Source organism: Solanum pennellii, chromosome 6, assembly GCF_001406875.1.
Source record: "Solanum pennellii chromosome 6, SPENNV200".
In the NCBI taxonomy this organism is placed as follows: Eukaryota; Viridiplantae; Streptophyta; class Magnoliopsida; order Solanales; family Solanaceae; genus Solanum; species Solanum pennellii.
Genome location: NC_028642.1, coordinates 2776571 through 2797873, shown reverse-complemented (window position 1 = coordinate 2797873; position 21303 = coordinate 2776571). Strand labels below are relative to the sequence as shown.

The following is a 21303-nucleotide window of genomic DNA, read 5'->3' as shown; positions in this document are numbered from 1 at the left end:
GTTTAGTTAATATTTTATTCTCTATCTATAATTACTATACTTAAATTAAATTATATTAAATTGACTAGGAAAAAACTCCCTCTCCCACGTCTGGATATGAGTATTTCATTAAGTCTTCTTATACAAATTATTCTAACTTTTCATCTTCTCTTTATGAGTTATGACATGAACAAAAAAAATTGAAAGTTAAATTACGATTTTACCCCTACTATAAATTAAAATGTTATAAATCATTTGATTATTTAATTTAAATATTAAATTCTATCATTTTAATTAAAATGTTGATGACCTTTACACTTTCTTAGGTTAATTCCTAATTAAAATATCTAATTAATAATATCTATTCTCTATAATTTATATGTATAAAATAATAAATAAATAAATAAATAAATAATATATCTCTCTATATATCCATTCATATTTATTTTTTCTCTTTTTTTTGAGATTTTAAATGTCTAAATAGTTTAGTTAATATTTTATTCTCTATCTATAATTACTATACTTAAATTAAATTATATTAAATTGACTAGGAAAAAACTCCCTCTCCCACGTCTGGATATGAGTATTTCATTAAGTCTTCTTATACAAATTATTCTAACTTTTCATCTTCTCTTTATGAGTTATGACATGAACAAAAAAAATTGAAAGTTAAATTACGATTTTACCCCTACTATAAATTAAAATGTTATAAATCATTTGATTATTTAATTTAAATATTAAATTCTATCATTTTAATTAAAATGTTGATGACCTTTACACTTTCTTAGGTTAATTCCTAATTAAAATATCTAATTAATAATATCTATTCTCTATAATTTATATGTATAAAATAATAAATAAATAAATAAATAAATAATATATCTCTCTATATATCCATTCATATTTATTTTTTCTCTTTTTTTTGAGATTTTAAATGTCTAAATAGTTTAGTTAATATTTTATTCTCTATCTATAATTACTATACTTAAATTAAATTATATTAAATTGACTAGGAAAAAACTCCCTCTCCCACGTCTGGATATGAGTATTTCATTAAGTCTTCTTATACAAATTATTCTAACTTTTCATCTTCTCTTTATGAGTTATGACATGAACAAAAAAAATTGAAAGTTAAATTACGATTTTACCCCTACTATAAATTAAAATGTTATAAATCATTTGATTATTTAATTTAAATATTAAATTCTATTATTTTAATTAAAATGTTGATGACCTTTACACTTCCTTAGGTTAATTCCTAATTAAAATATCTATTCTCTATAATTTATATGTATAAAATAATAAATAAATAATATCTCTCTCTATATATCCATTCATATTTATTTTTTCTCTTTTTTTTGAGATTTTAAATGTCTAAATAGTTTAGTTAATATTTTATTCTCTATCTATAATTACTATACTTAAATTAAATTATATTAAATTGACTAGGAAAAAACTCCCTCTCCCACGTCTGGATATGAGTATTTCATTAAGTCTTCTTATACAAATTATTCTAACTTTTCATCTTCTCTTTATGAGTTATGACATTAATAGTCTTTCCTCTCTCTAAATCAATTGTAGAGGTAAAATTATTGTCACCTTTCATAATTCCTATAAATCTCTAACTAATGGAGGAATATTTTTTGTTCACCAATTGCTTTCTTTTGATGAGATTATTTCAAAATTTTCAGGTACTATTTAATTTTTTTTTAAAATAATAAGATTTTGATAATGATATTTTGTATCTTACTTTCATGATAATGACTATTTTTCAACTGGCTTATTATTTTAAGAAATTCTTAAATTTATTTGGAATCTGATCTTTGTATATTGTATTTTGCCATGTTCTCGTATATTGTTTTATTCTTGTGTTAGTTTCTATTCTTATGTTATTTTTTTAATTTAAATTTTAAATTTAAATTTCTCAATTATATTGATGAGATGAATTTCATTGTGTAGAATTTCATTTTTTCTAAGAATATCAATTTTTCTAATTCATAATGTATCATCTTACGAATTATCATAATATACATTATTCTACTTCTTTTATTAATGTGAATTTTAGAGACACGTACAAAAAAATTATGATTATTGATGGAGTAACTCGTTCTTCGTATTGAGATTTTAGTAGCTTTAGTTAATGATTATTCATGCATGATTCTGCTTGATATCTTGTTTGTTGACAATTTATATTTACTTCTCTTTTAATCTTATTTTTTTATTTAATTTATTTCTTAATTGATGAGCTAATTTTTAAAGATTGAGATACTTTCAAATTGATGTATGTTCAAATAGTTTACGTTATCTATGTATATCATGTTGTGGATTTGTCAAAATATGTGGTATTCAACTTTCCTATTAATGTGAAATTTGGGAGAAGACATCAATTAAAAGATTTATGATTTCATATTCATCTATTTTTTCAATTCTTTGTCCTTCATTGCCTATTATTTCTGTAGAAATTTTTTTTTTTTTTTTTTATATTTTTAACATACAAAATTTAAAATTTCATGTTACAAATCCTTCGTGGTAAATAGCACTAAAGTGAAGTTTATACAATAATGACTTAGCCTTTTTCAATGTAGCTTTTTTGTTATCTTTTATTTATTTTTTATTCTATTTTAGGTACTTACATTCTTACTAATTAACCATAACAAGAAAAATCTAAAGGTAGTATTTCCAAAATAATTGAAGAATTAAAAAATATTGTTAAGAAATTCCTAAGCATAGGATCTTAATATATTTCTTTTATTTCAAATAATTTTTCTAAATAAGAGGTTCCAAGGCTAATAATTGTGTATTTTAAAAAAAAATTATATATTTTTCTTAGCAAGATCACTAATTGCATTTGCATCAGAAATTGACATGTCATAAGCATTTATTTATTTGTATTACTTTAAGTATATATTATAAGACTATATTAAAAAGTGTTAGAATTTATAATTCTTTAATTTATTTGAAGATTGAAACTAAAATGTTATTTTAAAAGATCATGAAACTAATAATTTTTTTCATACCGCATGAAGCATGGCAATGTGTAGTAGCTAATAATAAATATAGTAATAATAATAACAACAAAAACAAAAAATTTTACATGATTAGTCAACTTTTCTTCTTCTCATAACATTTTCCGTAACTCCTCTTATAAACAATGTAATTTATGTTGAGAAAGTATTATTCTTTATGATAAATAAAGAAATTTTATAATTTAAAAGGGTGCAAATTTGCAAATTAGCGAGACACATTATTTGTTTTAAATATTCATATTCATAACTCATATCTAATTACATATTCAATTTTTATACTTATGATATCCATAGCTCTCATCTCTTCATATTTATAGTTTCTAAATATTTAATCTAAAATTTTAAGATATCTTTTGGTATTCCTTCATTTCTTATTATATAAATTCAGTCTTTTCATTTCAGATCTCCTAACAAGGTTATCAATTTTATTCTATAGTTAAAGTAGACGAAGAAGACTCTTGATTTTGATATGATATTGGAGAAAGAGTCGATAAGAACTCGGAATATTATGTACTAATATTGTATTATTTTTTCATTTATATTATTATCGATCAACGTCTTATGAAGCATGTATACATTGTATTTTTTTTCTTTCTCTATTTTTTGTATTTTTTTCTCTATTAGACTTCTTAATTTAGTTTTCTATGAATATTTTATTGTCGTAAGTCTAAATACTTATTTGAGCTCAAATTAGCCACTTGTGACTTTATTGAAATATTGCTAACTATTAACCAAAGTTCAAAAGTTATAGTAGGTTGCTTAAAAAGAATTAATTTAAAACATCAAAATATGCCCTTTATTTGGTGTTTTTTAATTATATTATTAAAGATTTATTTATGATTTTTGTATTATATTATTCATTACATGTTGTTCACATATATGTTTTCATAGCATTTTAGTCGTTCTAACATGTCTATAAAAATTCAAATGGAACAAACGTGCAAAGCACGTGTCCAGAAACTAGTTCACAAAAACAAGTGACAAAAAGTGAACACAGAGAAGCAAATTCTTTGGGGCTCTAAATTCATATATTCTTTTGTTTTCTAGATGCTATGCTTAACCATATTCCACTAGAAGATGCTCTACCTTACTATCAACTATTAGCAAGAATAAAATCAAATGTTATCGAGTACACTCTTTTATTCCTTACCACTACTTTTCTAAGTACATTCGATGGAGCAAGAGGAAGAACTCCTTACGCAAACATAAAGGATTAGGATTGTAGTTCATTTTCACTACGCTTCTAGTAAGATTAAACATTTCGTAGATTTATTCATATATACAGAGATTGAAAAAAGTTATCAAATTCACGTGAACTTGTAATTTAAGTATCTAGATGATTATCGTCAGCTCGTGTAGTAAGGTGTTGGGTTAAGTCCCAATCCGCCCCATAAGAGGGGTGAGGGACACAGATAAAAGGAATATAAATTTACTTTGCATTGTAACAAATCAAAATCTACTACCTGAAAGCATGCATATCACAAAACTAAGTTACCACAATGGCTAAATTACAAAAAAAGGATTCATACTTGATAAGGAAATATTCTTACAACCAGGAAAACCTCGAATCCTATCGCATAGTTCTTCAACCCGGAATTGATGTTTTCTCCATCAAAATACCATATGTACAGTAACAAAGGAAGCCAATCGATAAGAGAGTACACAAAAAGCTGTCGAGGACTGTGATCTGCTTTGTTAAAGTTTCCGATAGTTTAGGTATTAGCCAATTGTGATGGCAACCTGGGATGATTATGTTCGCCTTCATATGTCACGATAAGCATTGAAGCGTCTTCCAAGCATCTTTCAACATGTTTCCGGGCAGGGCAACCTCTCATGCTGCTACATTTATAGTATCCCCTGTATATATCAAGGAAGGCGTGAAGTCTACGCATAAATGCATTAAACTTGTACAGAATCAAAGCAAGGATTGGCTGTTGTGATCAATAAACGCAACTTGATAGAGCAACTATCACACCACAGATCCCGGTAGTAAAAGCAACTATTGAGTATCAGTTGATTGAATGAAAGAACCAACAAGTCAAGCATAAGAATTGTTCTTTTTCGATTGACAAAAATAAAAAAACGAAGAATGTTAAGTCAATCATCATTATAATAATCAAGCTCCTCACTTCACCACCCAAATATATGTCTAAATGCCAAACGAGAAGGACGGGAGTCATGTGAAAGTGATAAGCTTTCATGTTAGACTGGAGCTCCTTATAACGTATCTTCAGGATTGAGGTAGCTTTTGCAAACACCAGCAATACAGATGGATGCGGAACAAGGTTCTCGACAAAAGTTAATTGGTTCACAAGAACATGTACTCATACTCAGCATCCGCCACCAACCACATACATTAAACATGACAATTAATCCAGAGAATATACTTTTTCAGTCTCCAACTCTATGATGAAGATGCACATGGCAAGAATGTGATTATAATTGATAATCATAAAGTTCCGATTTACAAAACGTGGTAAATTGAGATGCTTGCTTAAGGAAGAAGGTGAGAATATTACCTAGGGTGCGGAGAACCTTTGATCGGCTTTTGTCCATACTTTCTCCAAGAATACTCATCGGAAGGAATATCAGCTAGCTTGTTACTTACCGCAGGTATTTTGATTGATCTCTTTACTCTGTGTTTCCTGTACGAAGACAATTCCAAAGTTCTTAATCACCTATAAGACATTATATGATTAAAAACGAAACAAATCTAAAAGCAAGATAAAATACAAACCTCTTCTTTGAACAGTGACATCTTCCACTGCTTCCACATTTTCCGCTTCCCTCATCTCCCCTTCCGGAGCACTTCCTCTTGTGTTGGAATGAGCTCTGATCCGCTGAGTGTGAAGCCCCAATTAAATGAAAGCTATTACCATTAGCAACGCTACCGTCCACACTCAATGAGGATATAAATGACCTAGTCGAAGACATGGTCGGAGTACATGTCGAGCTATCAAAATTTAGACTAACACCACTATTGCTTCGCCTGTACATCATCTCTGTGGGCTGTTTCAATTGCTGCTGCTGCTGAAGTAGAAACCTCCGCTGTTGTTGTTGCTGTTGAAGATAGTTATAGCTCGGGAAAGGCGTTTGTTGGCCAAAATTAAGGGGGTTTCTACTATTTGAACTTAATTCCAGAGAAGGGCTACCTAAAGTTAGATTACATTTCACATTAGCACCCATCTCTAGGACTCGGTTTTCAGGAGTGTCGATAGGAAGTAACCTAAGAGCTTTCGCCTGATCATCGATGTTGCAATTTGGATTTTCAACAAGGATGTTATGAGGTAAAGGGGTCATGAATTTGCTGGATTTCCTCACTCTTGCATGACCTAAAGTTGAATTCAAAAGAGTGACAACTTTCTTGAACTTGTGTACAGCTTCTCCAGTTTCTCTAACTAAATTTGTGTACGAATTCTGATCATGTGTCCTAGATGATAAAAGACTAATCACTCTATGACAATTTTCAACTGCAGCCTTGTTAACTTCTTCTATTTCCTCCATTTCACCTCTCTCAACCCCTAAAAAACACAAAAATTCCGCAAACTCAAACAAGTACTACTATTGCTACACCTCAGGCTCAAACAAGTTAGGATCAGCTATACAAACACTCATTACTTCATTTAAGCTCAACCCAAACCACACAAAAGGAACAAAAACAAAACACTACCCCCTCAAAAAACCGCCAATAAGAACTTGGTTCTTTTGCGAATCTATAAATTCATTTCAGCCAATTGAACATTCTTGAACTGTTTCTTTTCAAGGACCAAAAAGATTCTTACATAGATAGAAATAACCAAAAAAAGGGCAGAAAGAGTTGCCCCCAAAACACAAGAACAACTACACATCCCCTCAAAAACAAAAATAAAACTTCAAGATACACAACTTAAATCAACCTGAAAATTATGGAAAAGGGGAAAAAGAAGGAAAACAGAAGCAATATACACCCATTTACAGTTTTAAAAAAATAACACAAACAAAAAAAGGGGGTTCTTGTAATGAAATTTCAAGAAACCAAACTCAACAAAGAAACCATACTCAAAACAACCAGCTTTTACATCAAGAATGAAAATTAACAGAAAATAAAACACACCCAAATGGAAAAATCAACATGAAAACAGCAGCAAATGCATTGAACAAGACAAAAAAGCAATAAAGATTGGATCTTTACACTTCTAAGAATGAAACTAACAGAAAATAAAACATACCCAAGATGGGAAAATCAGCTGTAATAACACCAGCAAGATAAAAAAGCAATAAAGATTGGATCTTTACACTTATATGATGTGTTGTCAAACCCTAGATTCTTTCAATCTTCATAAGGGGTTGGGGGTTGAGGTGAGGGTGGGTAGTTGATGAGGGGAAAAAAAGGTTTTGGGGTGTGTGAAAGAGAAGACTTTTTAGCTCAGCTAATGAAAAATAAAAAATTTACAAAGTCCAAAAGTATACAAAGCTGCAATCTTTAATATTTATTCCAGTATTATGATTGTTTATTTTTAGAAAACAAATGGAATTAGATTAGAGAGAGAGAATCACACAACAGTAGACTCATTAGTCAAGTATAGTACTAGCAATTGAGTGCTTCAAGATTGAGGGAGAGGGAATCTCTCATTATTATTATTTTTTTCTTTTTTACCATTTTGACGACGGATTCACAATTTTCATTCACTAATTCAAAAAATATAAATATAAATAAGATAATAAAATACGATTCCAAAGAAATAATAATATATAATTTATAGATACAAAAAGTTAATTGAATGCGAGGGATAATTTAAAAGGTGATCTATCACGATGCTACAACTTGTTTCTTGTTTTCGTGAGGGGGTTTACAATTAATATATCTATATAAATATATAAATTTATATATATACACGATGTATTTTTTTATCGATAAAGTTAAACCTCTGTAATCAATATGGATCCGTCACTGACCGAGAAAATGACCCAGAAATGATTATTTATATTTGTGGATAAGTTCAAAATAGATTACGTTAAGTACTTTTTCGATTTTAATTTATTTGTTATACTTTAATTTGATATAAAGTATAAAAAATTATAAAAAAATTATTAAATCTTATAATCTTAAATATATTAAAATATAATTGTTATCTTCTTGATGTTTTAATTGATATATTTAAAAAGGATTCCATTACTTTTGTCTAATATAAACTATTAAATATTTGATGAACACTAAAAGTATCAAATTTTTTATATACTTAAAAGGATTAAAATGCATTTAGTACATATTTGATTGATTAGTTTGAATATATTCTCAAATATATTTTTGTCATTTAGTGGTGTATTAATTGTCAATTATTGTTAATAATAAGACCTGAGAAAAACAAAGGACCAAACTAAAACTGATGTCTCTGTCATAGACTCACAGATTTCAAAGTGGGTCCCAAATTAATTATTCCTTCTGTTTTCTTAATTATAGTAATTTCTTATTCCTTAGTTTCTTTGTTGGTCTTATTTTTATATAACAATAATATATTCGTAGTAATCAATTAATGATGAAATGATAAGTACTCTTTTATTTTTGAGATTATGAATTTAAATTTTTTTAGATATAAAATCGTTTTTGTTAGAGAGCATTTTATTATTAATACAATTTTTTAAAGCAACTTAAATTTAATCAAATTTTAATATAAATATGAATATCATATAAGAAACTGATATATATATTCTATATAATTTTCAAATAGATAATAGTGCGCCTAAATATTTTATCACTTTAGAGAAGTTATTGCTCGTAGACGGTTGATTCAAGAAAAAATACTTTGATTATATTTTAATTTTAATTTTTTATATTTATCTTGAAATTCGATTAAATTTAAGTTTATAAAAAATTTTATTTCAAAGGTGTTATTTTAATTCTCTATAGACGCTAAAATTTGAAACCTTAAAAGACAAGTACTCTTTTTGATTAAATAACTTAAATTAAAATATCAAATATTTAATATAATCTTATAAGTGATATTTAATAAGGATAATGCATATTTAGATCTTGTTTTTATCTTGTGAAAATAAAGAGATTTCATCTTTCTTTCATATTCAGATTCGAAACATTATTTAAGAAAGTTTTCATCTTTTTTTTCCTTGTAATTAAAATATGAAATTTTTCAATGTAAATATGATGTTAATTGCATAGTACTAATCTCGAATATTGTCTCCTTTTGATTCGATTTGAGAGAATAATAAGGCCAGAATTAATATTTAGTATAAGAATTGCTTTATTTCATCTTGTCATTATTGTTGGAATAATTGAGAGCAAAAAAAAGGTCACGTAATAAAAAGGAACAAAAACTTTTTCTTTTTGTGGCTTAAAGAGCATAGGGAAAAAAAATTACCTAGGGATCTGGCATATAAAGTTACAAACAATCATAACACAAATTTTGGATTATGCGAGATCTCAATATAAATATCAAATACTAGTGGAAACAATAAAAGAAAAAGATAAATCGAACTTCAGCTTTTCAGTACTTTTAGCTTGTCTTTTTTTTTTTTTGAATTGTTTCGAGATGATTTACTTTGAATAGAAGGTTTATAAAATACAATCATTCTATCTCTACAAGGTCAATGTGCACTCCACCTTCCCAAAATCTCATTTATAAGATCCTCCATGGTGGTGTAATACAAATCAGTCCGAGCATATGTATCTACTTGAACAAGTTTAAGTTCACTTGTGTACGCCTAATTTAGAGGACTTAAATGTCAGCAAAAATTAAAGGACACGTTTATGTATATGTAGTTTTATTGGACCAAGTCAATAGTTTGGGTGCAACCGTGTAAACTAAATAAACCAAGGGCACCCACATAGGACGAAATTGTCATGTAAGATGTCACATAGAATGTATGTATTTATTTATTCAACTTAATACAAATTTAAGTATTTGTGCACACTCAAAGTTAGAGGACAAAAATGTGAAATGAGGCATATTTATAAATCATGCCCAAACGGAGCCAGGTTCAAGGTGAGCAATTCACGTATCACTTGAGTAGTAGTAGTAGTAGTACAAAACCTTGAGAAAAGACGATATACTAGCTGAAAAAAGAAGGAACTGCTGAAGAGTTTATGAAGGGTGCAGTTGAACACACAAAACTGCCCTAAAATTTGTGTTTGTTCACTAAACTATGCTGGTTGGAGATTAAAAACAGACATTAATATGAAAGCATAATCCTAATTCACCACCATCTAAAATAGTACAATGTAGTGTTTCAAACTTACAACAGATAGGAGAAACACCATTTCAACTTGAAAGCATCGTATCTCGCGAGTGCCATAAATGCTAAGCTCTTCTCCTTTAAGGTCTCGTTGCTAATTTGCTTCTGACTTGTAACAGTTGCAGCGCCAGCTGCTGTAAAATAACCTGCACATCTAATAGCTCACCACATTTCCAAATACGAAACTTACTAGCTAACCAGTTCTGGGCTGCTACTTCAACTTATGCACGGGGTTGTACAGATTATCGAGTATGTGAAGGCAAAAAAAGAACAGTTCAAGAAGACATAAGGCTTGGAACCTTGCGAGCATAAGCCAACACCATCACGAAATCGTTAGCTGATGAACCAACTATTGCTGGAACTCTTTCAGATGAGCTAGTCTGAAGCCACATATCAACTAAACTATTCAGTTGTAGAGTGGGAACTATCAACTGTCCCATATATCTAATCTCAACCTACAAGAGAATAAAAACAGTTAGCACAACATAAATATCATCAAATTTAGTATGTTTTTGACAAAGTATTACGACAAGAGATAACTCTTTCTTTTCTTATTGCTAGGTACAAGGACAATAGTTCCTTCATTTTTAAACAAGACAACAAGTAATATCAGCCACACTTATCAACCACAGGCTATGTTGTTCGGACTCTTCAAATCCTCCAAAAGTAGTGCCTTCTTGGATGAAGAGTCTAAGCAACATAGACTCTTCAACAATGTCAACAGGTGCATGTCGGATCTGCCAAAAGTAGTGCCTTTGTAAGGAAATGGATCTTGGGCCTAACTCAATCCCAATAACTATCATAGGGTGAGGTCGTCCAAGACCATATAACGTGACCAATTACCCATCCCATATCCAAAGTGGGTCTTAATAGCCTATTTGGATGATCTGACACGTGTGCGACAGTACTTTTGAAGAGTCCGAGCAACCTAGTCCGTAGGTACTTTCCAAACAAGTCTATTGATAGCATAGATATGGAAGTTACAGAGCACAGGTAATGCATAAAAGAGAGTAGTTCATGGAGATGCTAAAAATACAAAAAGCTGGAAGGTGCCTAGTTGCCTACTTGTCTTGGCATTCACTTAGACAGTAACTTAGAGCCAAGCTCCTGTTTTATAACTTTGTCCTCATCAATTCCTAAAAAGAGAACACTTGAAAAGGAAAAGAAAAAAATGAAGATTACAGGAAAATTAAGTATTTAACTTCCAAATACCCACTTCACAACAAGCAATACCTATAGGCCATTTCCCATATAATGTGAGTTATAACTGTTCATTTAATTCAAAGATCTGTCACCAATGCACAAAAATGTTGCGCTAGTTCATTCTGAAGTTGGTGGGGGGTGAGGGGGGAGCAATACTGATACAGTTTCTGGCCCCCTTTGCTTACCCCTTAAATTTTCATAATCGGCGAGTTCTCTTGAAAACCAAGTTCTAAAACTGACAGGACCAACATTACACCCAACAGAATAATGAATTACAGGAAATCATGCCCTTGCATAATATTTTTCAACCTTCAACAGAATAATGAATTACAGGAAATGTGAATAACATTTATTGATTTCAAAACAGCCAAAATACAAAAAGATAGTTACCTCATCTTCGCTAGAAAGATTCAACTTCTTCATCAAGTACTTTTGAATGAACAAAACTGGAATATTGCCATCCCTGCAGTAGAATGTAAAATATATGAATACAATTATCCAATCATGAGCTATACCTTCCAGTGAAAAACAAAAAAAGGTGCATAGATTCTTCTCAAATTCTCAAGCTAAAGGCCAACTTAAATCAAATGCTAAATTTGTCCTCACAGTACACTTTATGCAACCAGGTTGTTTTTTGTTTAGACTTAAAGCATAACCAACTATGAAGATCAGCTCAAGTTATCTTGAAAAGAAACAAAGTAGTCACCATAATCTGTCACTTCTATTCTTCCTTTTCATTTGTATTCATAGACATCCTATACCCAAACACAAACTATCACACAATCGTGGAAATGGAGAGGAAGAAATCATCATTATCATATCTGTTAATTCTAGTTTTCCTATTACTTGTATTAGGAGAAATTGGATATGACATCCACATAGCTATGCAAACAGAAATTATCACCAAATTGTGAAATTGGAGAAGAAGAATTTCTGCATCCCTCTTCCAACTTCTCACTCCAAGAAAGGCATAAAATATTAATCCCTCTGTCAGACAATTTATGTGACATTCTTTCCTTTTTAATTGGTTCTAAAAAGAACGACACATTTCTATATTAGTAACAATTGAATTTAAAACTTCCCATTTTATTAGATGATTTATTGCCACTGAAATACCTATAGCTTAAGACCACAAATTTCAAAGGTTCTCATTCTTAAACACCATGCCTAGTCAAATACCATCACATAAATTGGGACGGAAGGAGTACCACGTTTCAAGTGTCAAACTTCATGAAGCAATAGACATTTCTTTGTGCAAACTAAATGACTTATCAGAGCATAATACAGAACCTAGACAGAACAGAAGGAAAAATTAATTGTTTCACTACGAAATCAAATGATATCACAAAAAAAAAACATACTTTATCCTCAAGTAACCTGCAGAAATCTGGGGCAAAGGTGCACTTCCGTCCCTGAAACGGTTAATTGCAGAGTTAGTGATGAAAATGATTAATAGTTCAATCTTTACTATATACATAATAAACAGAAAAGTTCTGTAAAATAAAAGCAGATTCTTACTGGTCTTCAGAGGCCACTAATGAGAACCAAATTGGATTAGTCCTCCTTTCACATTTCACACTAATTGAATCCAGCACAGCTTGTGGTGATATACTAAATTCTCCAAAAGTTGATGCCTTTTTTCGGCGAATTCTTCGCAACTTTTTAGTTTTTTCTGATTCTGCAGGAACAGGAAAACAGCTATATTTTTCAGCTTGGACCTTCAATTTCTGTCCATGTTCTTTGTCATGGCAATGCAAACTTTCTGTTTTACAAACAGAACCCTGTGAAGTAAACCTTGAACATTTGTTCTTGTTTGCTACTTCCACCAAACAATCCAAAGGTTTCCACAAATCAACTTTGCCTTCTTGTTGTTCAGTGCCATTGTCAGTTCCTTTGTCCGATGTGGGATCGCTAGAAGGCTCGGCATTGGAATAATTCTGGAAAAATCACATGAGTTCAACTGATATAGTAATATTCACAGTTAAATCGGGATACCATTGACCAAAGAAAAATTTATCAGGAAAAATGGATAGAACATTTCAGATGCCGAGAGTCGAGAGAATTTATATAGTTATATTTCAGTGTTCTAGATTCACTCTGTGTGAATACGTTAATAGTATGTACTTCCTAATTCTGAGATGGTTAGGAATATCAGTATTTAGATAGATTATATTATCTAAAATAGCTTATTTTTAATTCATGTACTCTGAACTTTAACTTATTAAGTAGAGTAAACTCCTGTATAAGGTGCTCTCCTTCGAAAATTGAACTTTTTGGTGACGGTTCTAAATGGCCTTCTACTTTTCTCTTTTTTTCTATGCTATCAGAGTTTGATTATTAAATTTGTGGCAATCATTCTGGAAAAGCCTTCTTCCCTTCTCTTCTTGGAATTAGAGTTTGGGTAATAAGTCCCTCCTTCAAAACTTGAATTTCGGTTATTATTCCATCAACTTATTCCGTTACTTCTTAGCCATCAATTCAAGCTACACGGATGATGTCCTGGTGATTTCTAACACCATTCCTCAATCCGGTGGTTGAGAACAGATTACCTCCGGTATGTGATGCGAGAAGCACTTCGTTTGCTGTTTCAGTTATCCTAGTTTTGAGGAAGAAAGAATTCTAGCACCACTTCTCTTTATGGTGACTGTGCACTATTTCAATGACAAAATTTGGACAACATTATACAGCTGGTTGTTCCTTCAACAATAACTTGTCTGTCACACACAAATTGACTTCACAGTTTCAGTTGAAAACTCAAGTTGCTCACTACCTTGAGTTTGAGGTGGGATTTTAAAAGCCAACAGAACTAATACCGTTAGACATTAAAATAGTCTCGATGCAATGCATTCTATGTATCTAAGTTAATAATATAGGATATTCTTGCTAATTCTGTCTTCGTTGAGTATTTAGGTCATTTTCCAAATTTCATGTTCTTCAAAATTACATACATAAGGTCCAAAGGACATGACTTTACCTGCCTTTTACTCTGAGAAGACTTTGTCAAAGTGTCTGGTGAGCTAGAGCTATCTGACTCTTCCCCATAATCTTCCTCATTCTTGATAGCTTTCTCAGTGGAAAAGGTAGAGCCGCGTAATGCTTTTCTTGCCACTGATTTTGATCTTCTTCCTGTCATTCCAGTATGTGTAGATACTCTGGGAGTGCTGACACCCAATGATGAAAGTGATCTCTCTTTCCTTCTAACTGGCAATGTAACTGAAGGCATAATTTCAGGCGCCTTCACTTTTCGCCTCTTATAAGGGAATATCTTTGCTCTTACATCTTCTAGCTTATGATCAGGCCTGAAAAATCAAATTAAAAAAGGAACAGGAAACAACAAACATTGTCAGGAAATCTCCTCACATTTATGGAATGATAGAAGAAAAATAATAGGCATATTAATAGATACAGACAAAGTAGCAAAGTTAGTGCTAAAAAATGAAGAATTATGTTGAACTTACTTAGTTAAATGGTGAAAACGATCCATTAATACTTGCTAAAGGCTAGATGTTTAAAGAACATTTTTGGTTGGTGTAAACTTGACCATGTATAGACTTGATAAATTAGGATTCTGTTAGCCCCTTGAATTATATCTACTAATCACAGGAACCATGCACAAGAGCTAATATTTGCACAGCTTTCCTAGTCATCAACAAACTTTGGATGCAAATTAACGAAATTATCACTTTACTTGATGATGAAAAAAGAAAAAGAACGAAGTTACTAAACTTAGAAGAAATCTTTGGCTTGAAGTTCCAGGTGTTGGGACAAAAAGAAGAAGAAAATATGTAAAACTAGAATATGACCTCAACTTCTCTAATGGCACACAGCCTAAGTCTATATTGCATACTGGACAGCATTCCCAATCTTCATCCGAAAGCTTCTTATAGATGCATTTCCTGCAAACTTGGTGGAGTTCCCAAAGAAAGTTGTCAAAACATTGCATTCATGTAAAAAAACCAGTTTTAACATAGCACAAACCAGAAAGCAAATTCCTCCCTTTTAATATGAATTTAACAAACAATCAGACCATTCATTCAACAAGATGTCTCAAACAATATATACTGGTTACGGAAATCACATGATGTTGCTTCTCAGGGGATGATAAAGAATCCAATTTGCTTATGTGCCTAAAAACAGAAATGGATCAAGAAGCATATCTTTGTTACTGAGATCACATTACTGGACACAACGAAATATAATAGGCATATACGATACAAATAAATATTTCCATTTATGGAACTGTGTGCAAGCTTCAATTTCTACAATCTATATGTTAATAATCAAAGGTTCTCAGTACAAAATATTAATCTCGCAGTGCACGTAGCATTACAAAGAGAATTCGACATACCTCAACGAACTGATTTAAGCTACATACACTGATGGTGCAAAGATTTCTTTTTTACACGATAAAAAACTTATAAGGAAGCTATATATACACAGTTCTACCAAGCTAATCCATGCAAATAGAGTAAACCCAAATCTAGAAATAACTCCAATAGTAACAAAAAGAACTCCAAAGTCATTGAAACATACGACCAACGAATCTAGGCATAGTCCTTAAACATGCCCTTTAACTTAACCTCAGCTAGCATCTTTTGTATAATTTAAAAAAGTAAACACACTCGTTCTACGTGGCATAATATAAATCAGTTCAAGTGTATTTTACCCTAATTTCCCTCGTAACACGCATGTGTCTACCTGTTCAACTTTGTACAAATTTTGATGACATAGTCAGCTGAAGCAAGTTAAATGACAACACATAGCTAATCGATGCAAATGGAGCAAACCCAAATCAAATAGCAGATTAATTAAACAACTAACATAATTAAAAGGAACAGAATCAGTCAACTTACATGTATGAAGACATTCAGAAATAGTAGTAGCATCTCTGAATAGTTTGTGACAAAGAGGGCAACTCATGCATGCCACAATCGACTCTCTCTTCACCAATTGATTCTTCATATTTTCTTCTCAATCAAAAACTGAATTCTACCTTAACGTTGCATGCTACCAAAGAAATTCGACACATTGGGGTCTCCCAAAATCACCTACATTTCTGAATTCGACCCGGAAACACAAGTAAACAACCCGGAATTATCCAAAGTGGGTCGTATAAATTTGAAATTGAGCAAATGGGTCGGGTTGATTTGGGAAAAGGTAAAATGGGTCAGCGATGGATTTGGTAGGGTGGGTGTAGAAATGGAGGTGGGGGTGGGATGATCTCTTCTTCTTCTTCTTCTCTGTGTGTAGAAATCTGCAGTTTTGTGTATTGGGTTTGAGACTCAGAAATACAGAGCCGCAGTCAAAGTAGTAGTTTTTGTTTTGGTTTCCCACGTGTTAAGTTATGGTATCAAAAATATCTCTAAACTTAACGTAAATTATTAGTTTTATGTCTAAATTATTTACCATCTTAAAAACAGTTCTTAACTTGATTAGTTAAAGCTATATACATCCTCAATCTTATAACATTGGTAAAATATACTCTTAAATTCTTGTCAAATTTAGGCGTGTATACAATATTTTTCTCAATTTTTATAAGAGTTTGAAATTACATACTATGTCATATTACATATCGAGAATATATCTATATTTAGTTAAATAGAAAGAAATTTTAAGATCGTCAATAATTTAAAAATAAAATTAATAATTTGTGGAATTCTTTAAGATGTTTTTTTTTTATAATTCTCTATATTCAAATGTTTGCCTCCCTCTTTTTCTCTACCATGAAAACAATATAGCCATCAATGACTTCCTCCAATCTTTATTGTGATAAATACAATTAATGGTTATGGGGATAATTCTGTTAACATATAAATAAAATAAACCTCTAGATGAACCAAATAAAGCCATTAATTCTCGTGAACGTGGTGGCAAAACTACTAACCCTACAAAGGATAATATTTAGGTGAAACTACCAAATTACATAAAATAATTATAGTTTATGTCACCATATAAGATTGATTCAAAGTTAAATATATTCAAATTCATAATTTTTGCTACCAGATTAACTAATATGGGGAAAGAGGCGGGCAAGAACATAAGGAAGGCGAAGGAGATTTATCTATATATTTCAAATACACGTGAATCACACTAAATATACACTAGATACATGTATTATGTTTGATTTCACATGTATCTCGTGTGATTTCACATGTATTTGGAATACCAAATACGCGAGCGAAATAAGAGAATAGCGAGCAATATTTGTCTATGTATCGCAGATACATATTAATCCGCCTGCATATAATTAATTTTGATCTCACATATTTAGACGTATCTGAACACACCAAAAATTAATTAAATTTATAATATTACAAACTAATATCTATTAAGATTTATTTAAGTTACCCTAATATTTATGGTTCCTCAATAGTGCAATGTGGTTCACGAAAATATAATGAAAAAAAGCACACTGAATATTCAAATCATACAATTATTTTGTTCATATAATACATAAAATATATGGTAGGATTGGTAGACATTGCACATGAATATGTTCCCTATATGTTTAGGGAATAAATGCCTACATTATTAACAAAAGAATATAATACAACAACAACAATGCATTAAGCAACTTATACTAAATTATTATTAGACAAACGATTTATAGGGTCGTATTAAACAAGAAATATTATAGCTCTAAATAAATGACATTTACAGAAATAAATATGCTACACTCATTATTAATACATACAAGCACTTCATAATAGTAGCATTAATACATAACACGCTATTCAATCCGGATAAGCATTTGCTATAATTGATGAAATTTTGATCGATTAAATTCATTTAAAAAGGTTAACTTGATTTCATCCATTTCTGTTCTTGCATTTCTCCATAGCTCTTGGTGCTGAATATTAAATTCGAAAAATAATTCAATGTTTTGATCAATATCAAGAATATGCTAAGTAAGCTATTTGTTTAATTAACTAGAACAATTTTGAAACAAATTAATCCAAAGATAAAATAAATAACAATAAAACAATAATTAATTAATGAGTAATATATATCATATATCATACCTAATCCTATTGCTTCAGTTCCTTTCATGATGCGCAAGCGTTTGCAAGAATCAACAAACATCCTGTTTAATGAAAATATAGTGTCATGTCCATGATGGAGGACGGGTCACAGATGGATCGAGATAAATTTTTAGGTTGATAAGCTTTTGAAAAAGGCGTGCAGATAACATGTCTTGGGAGAATTTCACATTGAAACGAGAGAGAAAAATGAAAATTTTTATAAAGAATAATATAAATTCACATGATACGTATACACATTTATCATTTCGATAATAGCATAAAACAAAGGACAAATATGTAAGCTCTATTAGGCCGAAGGAGACAATACATGTACTATGTTATAAGGTGTAGTGACAAATAAATTTATATATAAAAAAAAAATATATTCACAATAAAAAAACACTTTTATATACGCCATTAATACAATTTAACATGTGATTTTAACATGTGATAGTAAGTTAATTAAAATCTTTATCATATCATAATAAATTATTGTCTACCTTATAAATAACTTAATTATAACTATTTTTTATACCATCGAATACATATAAAATATTTTTTTTAATATACTATGTAGTTGAGGTGTCAACGTCTTACCCCCATGGGACATCTCCAACAAGCATCCAATCACCATCTTTGTCTTCATAGGTAGGAACATAATCAGAACTATTCAAAAGGTCCATCAATTTACCCTCATTCATGAAATCTTTCATTCCTTGGACTAATTCACAGTTCCATTTAGTCAGTAATAAAACATATACATACAAATTATATGATATCAAAAAATAAAATTTAATTTATATACGCTGACATATAAATCTATTTATCGATTTATATGCTTCAATTAGAACATAAAGTTTTAAAACGGGTGGTTGGTATACCATAATAGTCAAACTTCTTTTTATTTTTTATTCGGTTGGAATTTATGTTGGCTTCGTTGAAAGACTCGTGTACTTTGTTATATTAGCTTCAAAAGGATATATATGTATTGGAATTGATAAAGTTCCATATTTATGCTTTGTTAATATGATTTAACACTTATCGTGTATAGGTTATCTTTCATATTTTTCATGTGATTAGTTTCATCTAAATAATTGTTTATAGTTATAAAAAAATTAAAACTTAAGTGGAGAAATTCAAAATATAAAAGAATATATACACATGGAAAAAGCTAAGAAAATTAAAATAATATCGTACAACACATATTAAAATAAAAATAGTTGAGCTATGAACTATCCACATGAGGTAGTTTTTCAATAAAAAGGTGTAGGTGTTAGGAGTTCAACAAATAATACGAATAACTCTGACTTATACATGTGTGAAAAAAATCAATAATTCATCTAAAATTCAATTATTTATAGGATCTATAAACTTAAAATTTTAGATTTGTTTATCATAAAGAGTTAAATTCATAAAAAATATAAAGTAAATATGTCATACCAATAGTGAAGGAATTGAACATCTTGGTTAAGGCATCAAATAATTCTTGATAACTCTTGTACATGTTTAAGTCCACTTTCCTAAGGTAAGGTGCACCATCCATGCTCACCTTCACCAAAATATTATCATTCTCTTGACCAAGCTTTTGAGAAGTCAAAATATTCTTTCGAAAGGACCTTACGGGTGGCCAACCCACAACTTGTGCCCTGATAATTTGAATTTATAAATTCAAAGGAGTCATATACACTGATAATATAAGTTTTTATGAACGAATTCTTATAAAAACATTACTAATTATGTGTCAAAGTATTTTTTGAAAAAATTTAATATGAATATAACATTATTTTTAAAGAGTCTTAACTATATAGGAAATGAACACAATACATCGATAAGAAATGTATCTGAAACTCTATCTATTCCATGATTACCTATCTACCTCTCATAAATCCAAGGACAGAATTACAGTTCTGCTTATAAATTCGAAAAGCTCATGAGTAAATTCAATATAAAATCTATATTTATACTCAAAACATTCACATAATGTTAATAGAAAATTTCTCTAAAACCTACTAAATAGTTATATTTTCTAAAATACTCTAAATTCATAAACTCAAAAATTCTGACTCTCCATTTTTTCACACCAACACGAATACTTAATGTTTATGAAAACTCGAATAGATAGACAGAAATCACCTAACATTTTTTTACTTATATACTTTATTTGGAAAAGTAGAAAAAGATAAAATTTAAAGACACATACTTGGCAGCTGGGGTTTTGTGTGTTGAATTCTTGATGTTGTTAATATCAGAAGAAAGATTGAGCTTCAAATCCACAAAGCCTCTTTTACCATTAACATTATAAGTGTCATCATGAACATTTTTTCTTGCTCCACCAGGCAACCCTAGCCTTAATTCTGTCTCCTCAAAATCCAACTTATTACTACTCATTTTTTGTTATTTTTTTTAAGAGTACTTTTGGTTTGAGATAGAAAAGTGAGAGTTAAAAATATATAGGGTGGAGAGAAGGAGATAAACTAGCAACTAGATTGGGCTTATTTAATTGTTACCCCACTCCTTTATTTTATGTAACAGTATTTGACTATGCACAAAATCAGAAATCGAGGGAGCAAAAAATTCATCCAAATCTCATAAAATAATATTTATATAAGGTAACATTATTTTTAATGTATATCTTGCGTCTAGGAAGAAAGACTTTTAGTTTATATAAAAATGTATTCTAGAAAATAAGATAAAAATTATGCTATTTTGAATAGTTTAAGAATAAAATTAATTAATTTTTTATTTTATTTTAAGGGAGGATAAATTAAGCTATTTTTAAATAGTTTAAAAATATTTTTTATAAAATAAATAAAAATTAAAAAATTATATCATATAAAATAAAACAA

General features: G+C 29.9%; 3 protein-coding genes across 8 annotated transcripts; all 3 read right to left on the bottom strand.

Annotated features, from left to right (window-relative positions):
• Nucleotides 1-4444: 4444 nt before the first annotated feature.
• On the bottom strand, nucleotides 4445-7618 carry LOC107022047 (probable WRKY transcription factor 21). Of its 2 annotated transcripts, XM_015222767.2 has the most exons (4): nucleotides 7214-7612; nucleotides 5743-6526; nucleotides 5525-5650; nucleotides 4445-4862 (listed from the first exon to the last, which is right to left on the bottom strand). In XM_015222767.2, exons 2-4 carry the CDS (start codon nucleotides 6507-6509, stop codon nucleotides 4718-4720), a joined length of 1038 nt encoding a protein of 345 aa, XP_015078253.1. In that variant the 5' UTR covers nucleotides 6510-6526; nucleotides 7214-7612; the 3' UTR covers nucleotides 4445-4717. The 2 variants fall into 2 exon arrangements, with proteins under 2 accessions (XP_015078253.1, XP_015078252.1); XM_015222766.2 differs by having other exon boundaries at nucleotides 5743-7618.
• Nucleotides 7619-9927: 2309 nt separating this feature from the next.
• LOC107022044 (E3 ubiquitin protein ligase DRIP2-like) lies at nucleotides 9928-16747 on the bottom strand. Of its 5 annotated transcripts, none has more exons than XM_027917739.1 (7): nucleotides 16289-16747; nucleotides 15245-15338; nucleotides 14410-14734; nucleotides 12954-13372; nucleotides 12797-12847; nucleotides 11826-11898; nucleotides 9928-10687 (listed from the first exon to the last, which is right to left on the bottom strand). In XM_027917739.1, the coding sequence occupies exons 1-7, from the start codon at nucleotides 16395-16397 to the stop codon at nucleotides 10508-10510; spliced, it is 1251 nt and encodes a 416-aa protein (XP_027773540.1). In that variant the 5' UTR covers nucleotides 16398-16747; the 3' UTR covers nucleotides 9928-10507. The 5 variants fall into 5 exon arrangements, with proteins under 5 accessions (XP_027773540.1, XP_015078247.1, XP_027773541.1 ...); XM_015222761.2 differs by having other exon boundaries at nucleotides 15239-15338; nucleotides 16289-16745; XM_027917740.1 differs by having other exon boundaries at nucleotides 15239-15331; nucleotides 16289-16445.
• Nucleotides 16748-18001: 1254 nt separating this feature from the next.
• Nucleotides 18002-20996, bottom strand: LOC107022057 (auxin-responsive protein IAA16-like). The gene is made up of 5 exons (XM_015222779.2): nucleotides 20658-20996; nucleotides 19898-20103; nucleotides 19055-19178; nucleotides 18458-18519; nucleotides 18002-18285 (listed from the first exon to the last, which is right to left on the bottom strand). The coding sequence occupies exons 1-5, from the start codon at nucleotides 20843-20845 to the stop codon at nucleotides 18245-18247; spliced, it is 621 nt and encodes a 206-aa protein (XP_015078265.1). The 5' UTR covers nucleotides 20846-20996; the 3' UTR covers nucleotides 18002-18244.
• Between the last annotated feature and the right edge of the window lie 307 nt (nucleotides 20997-21303).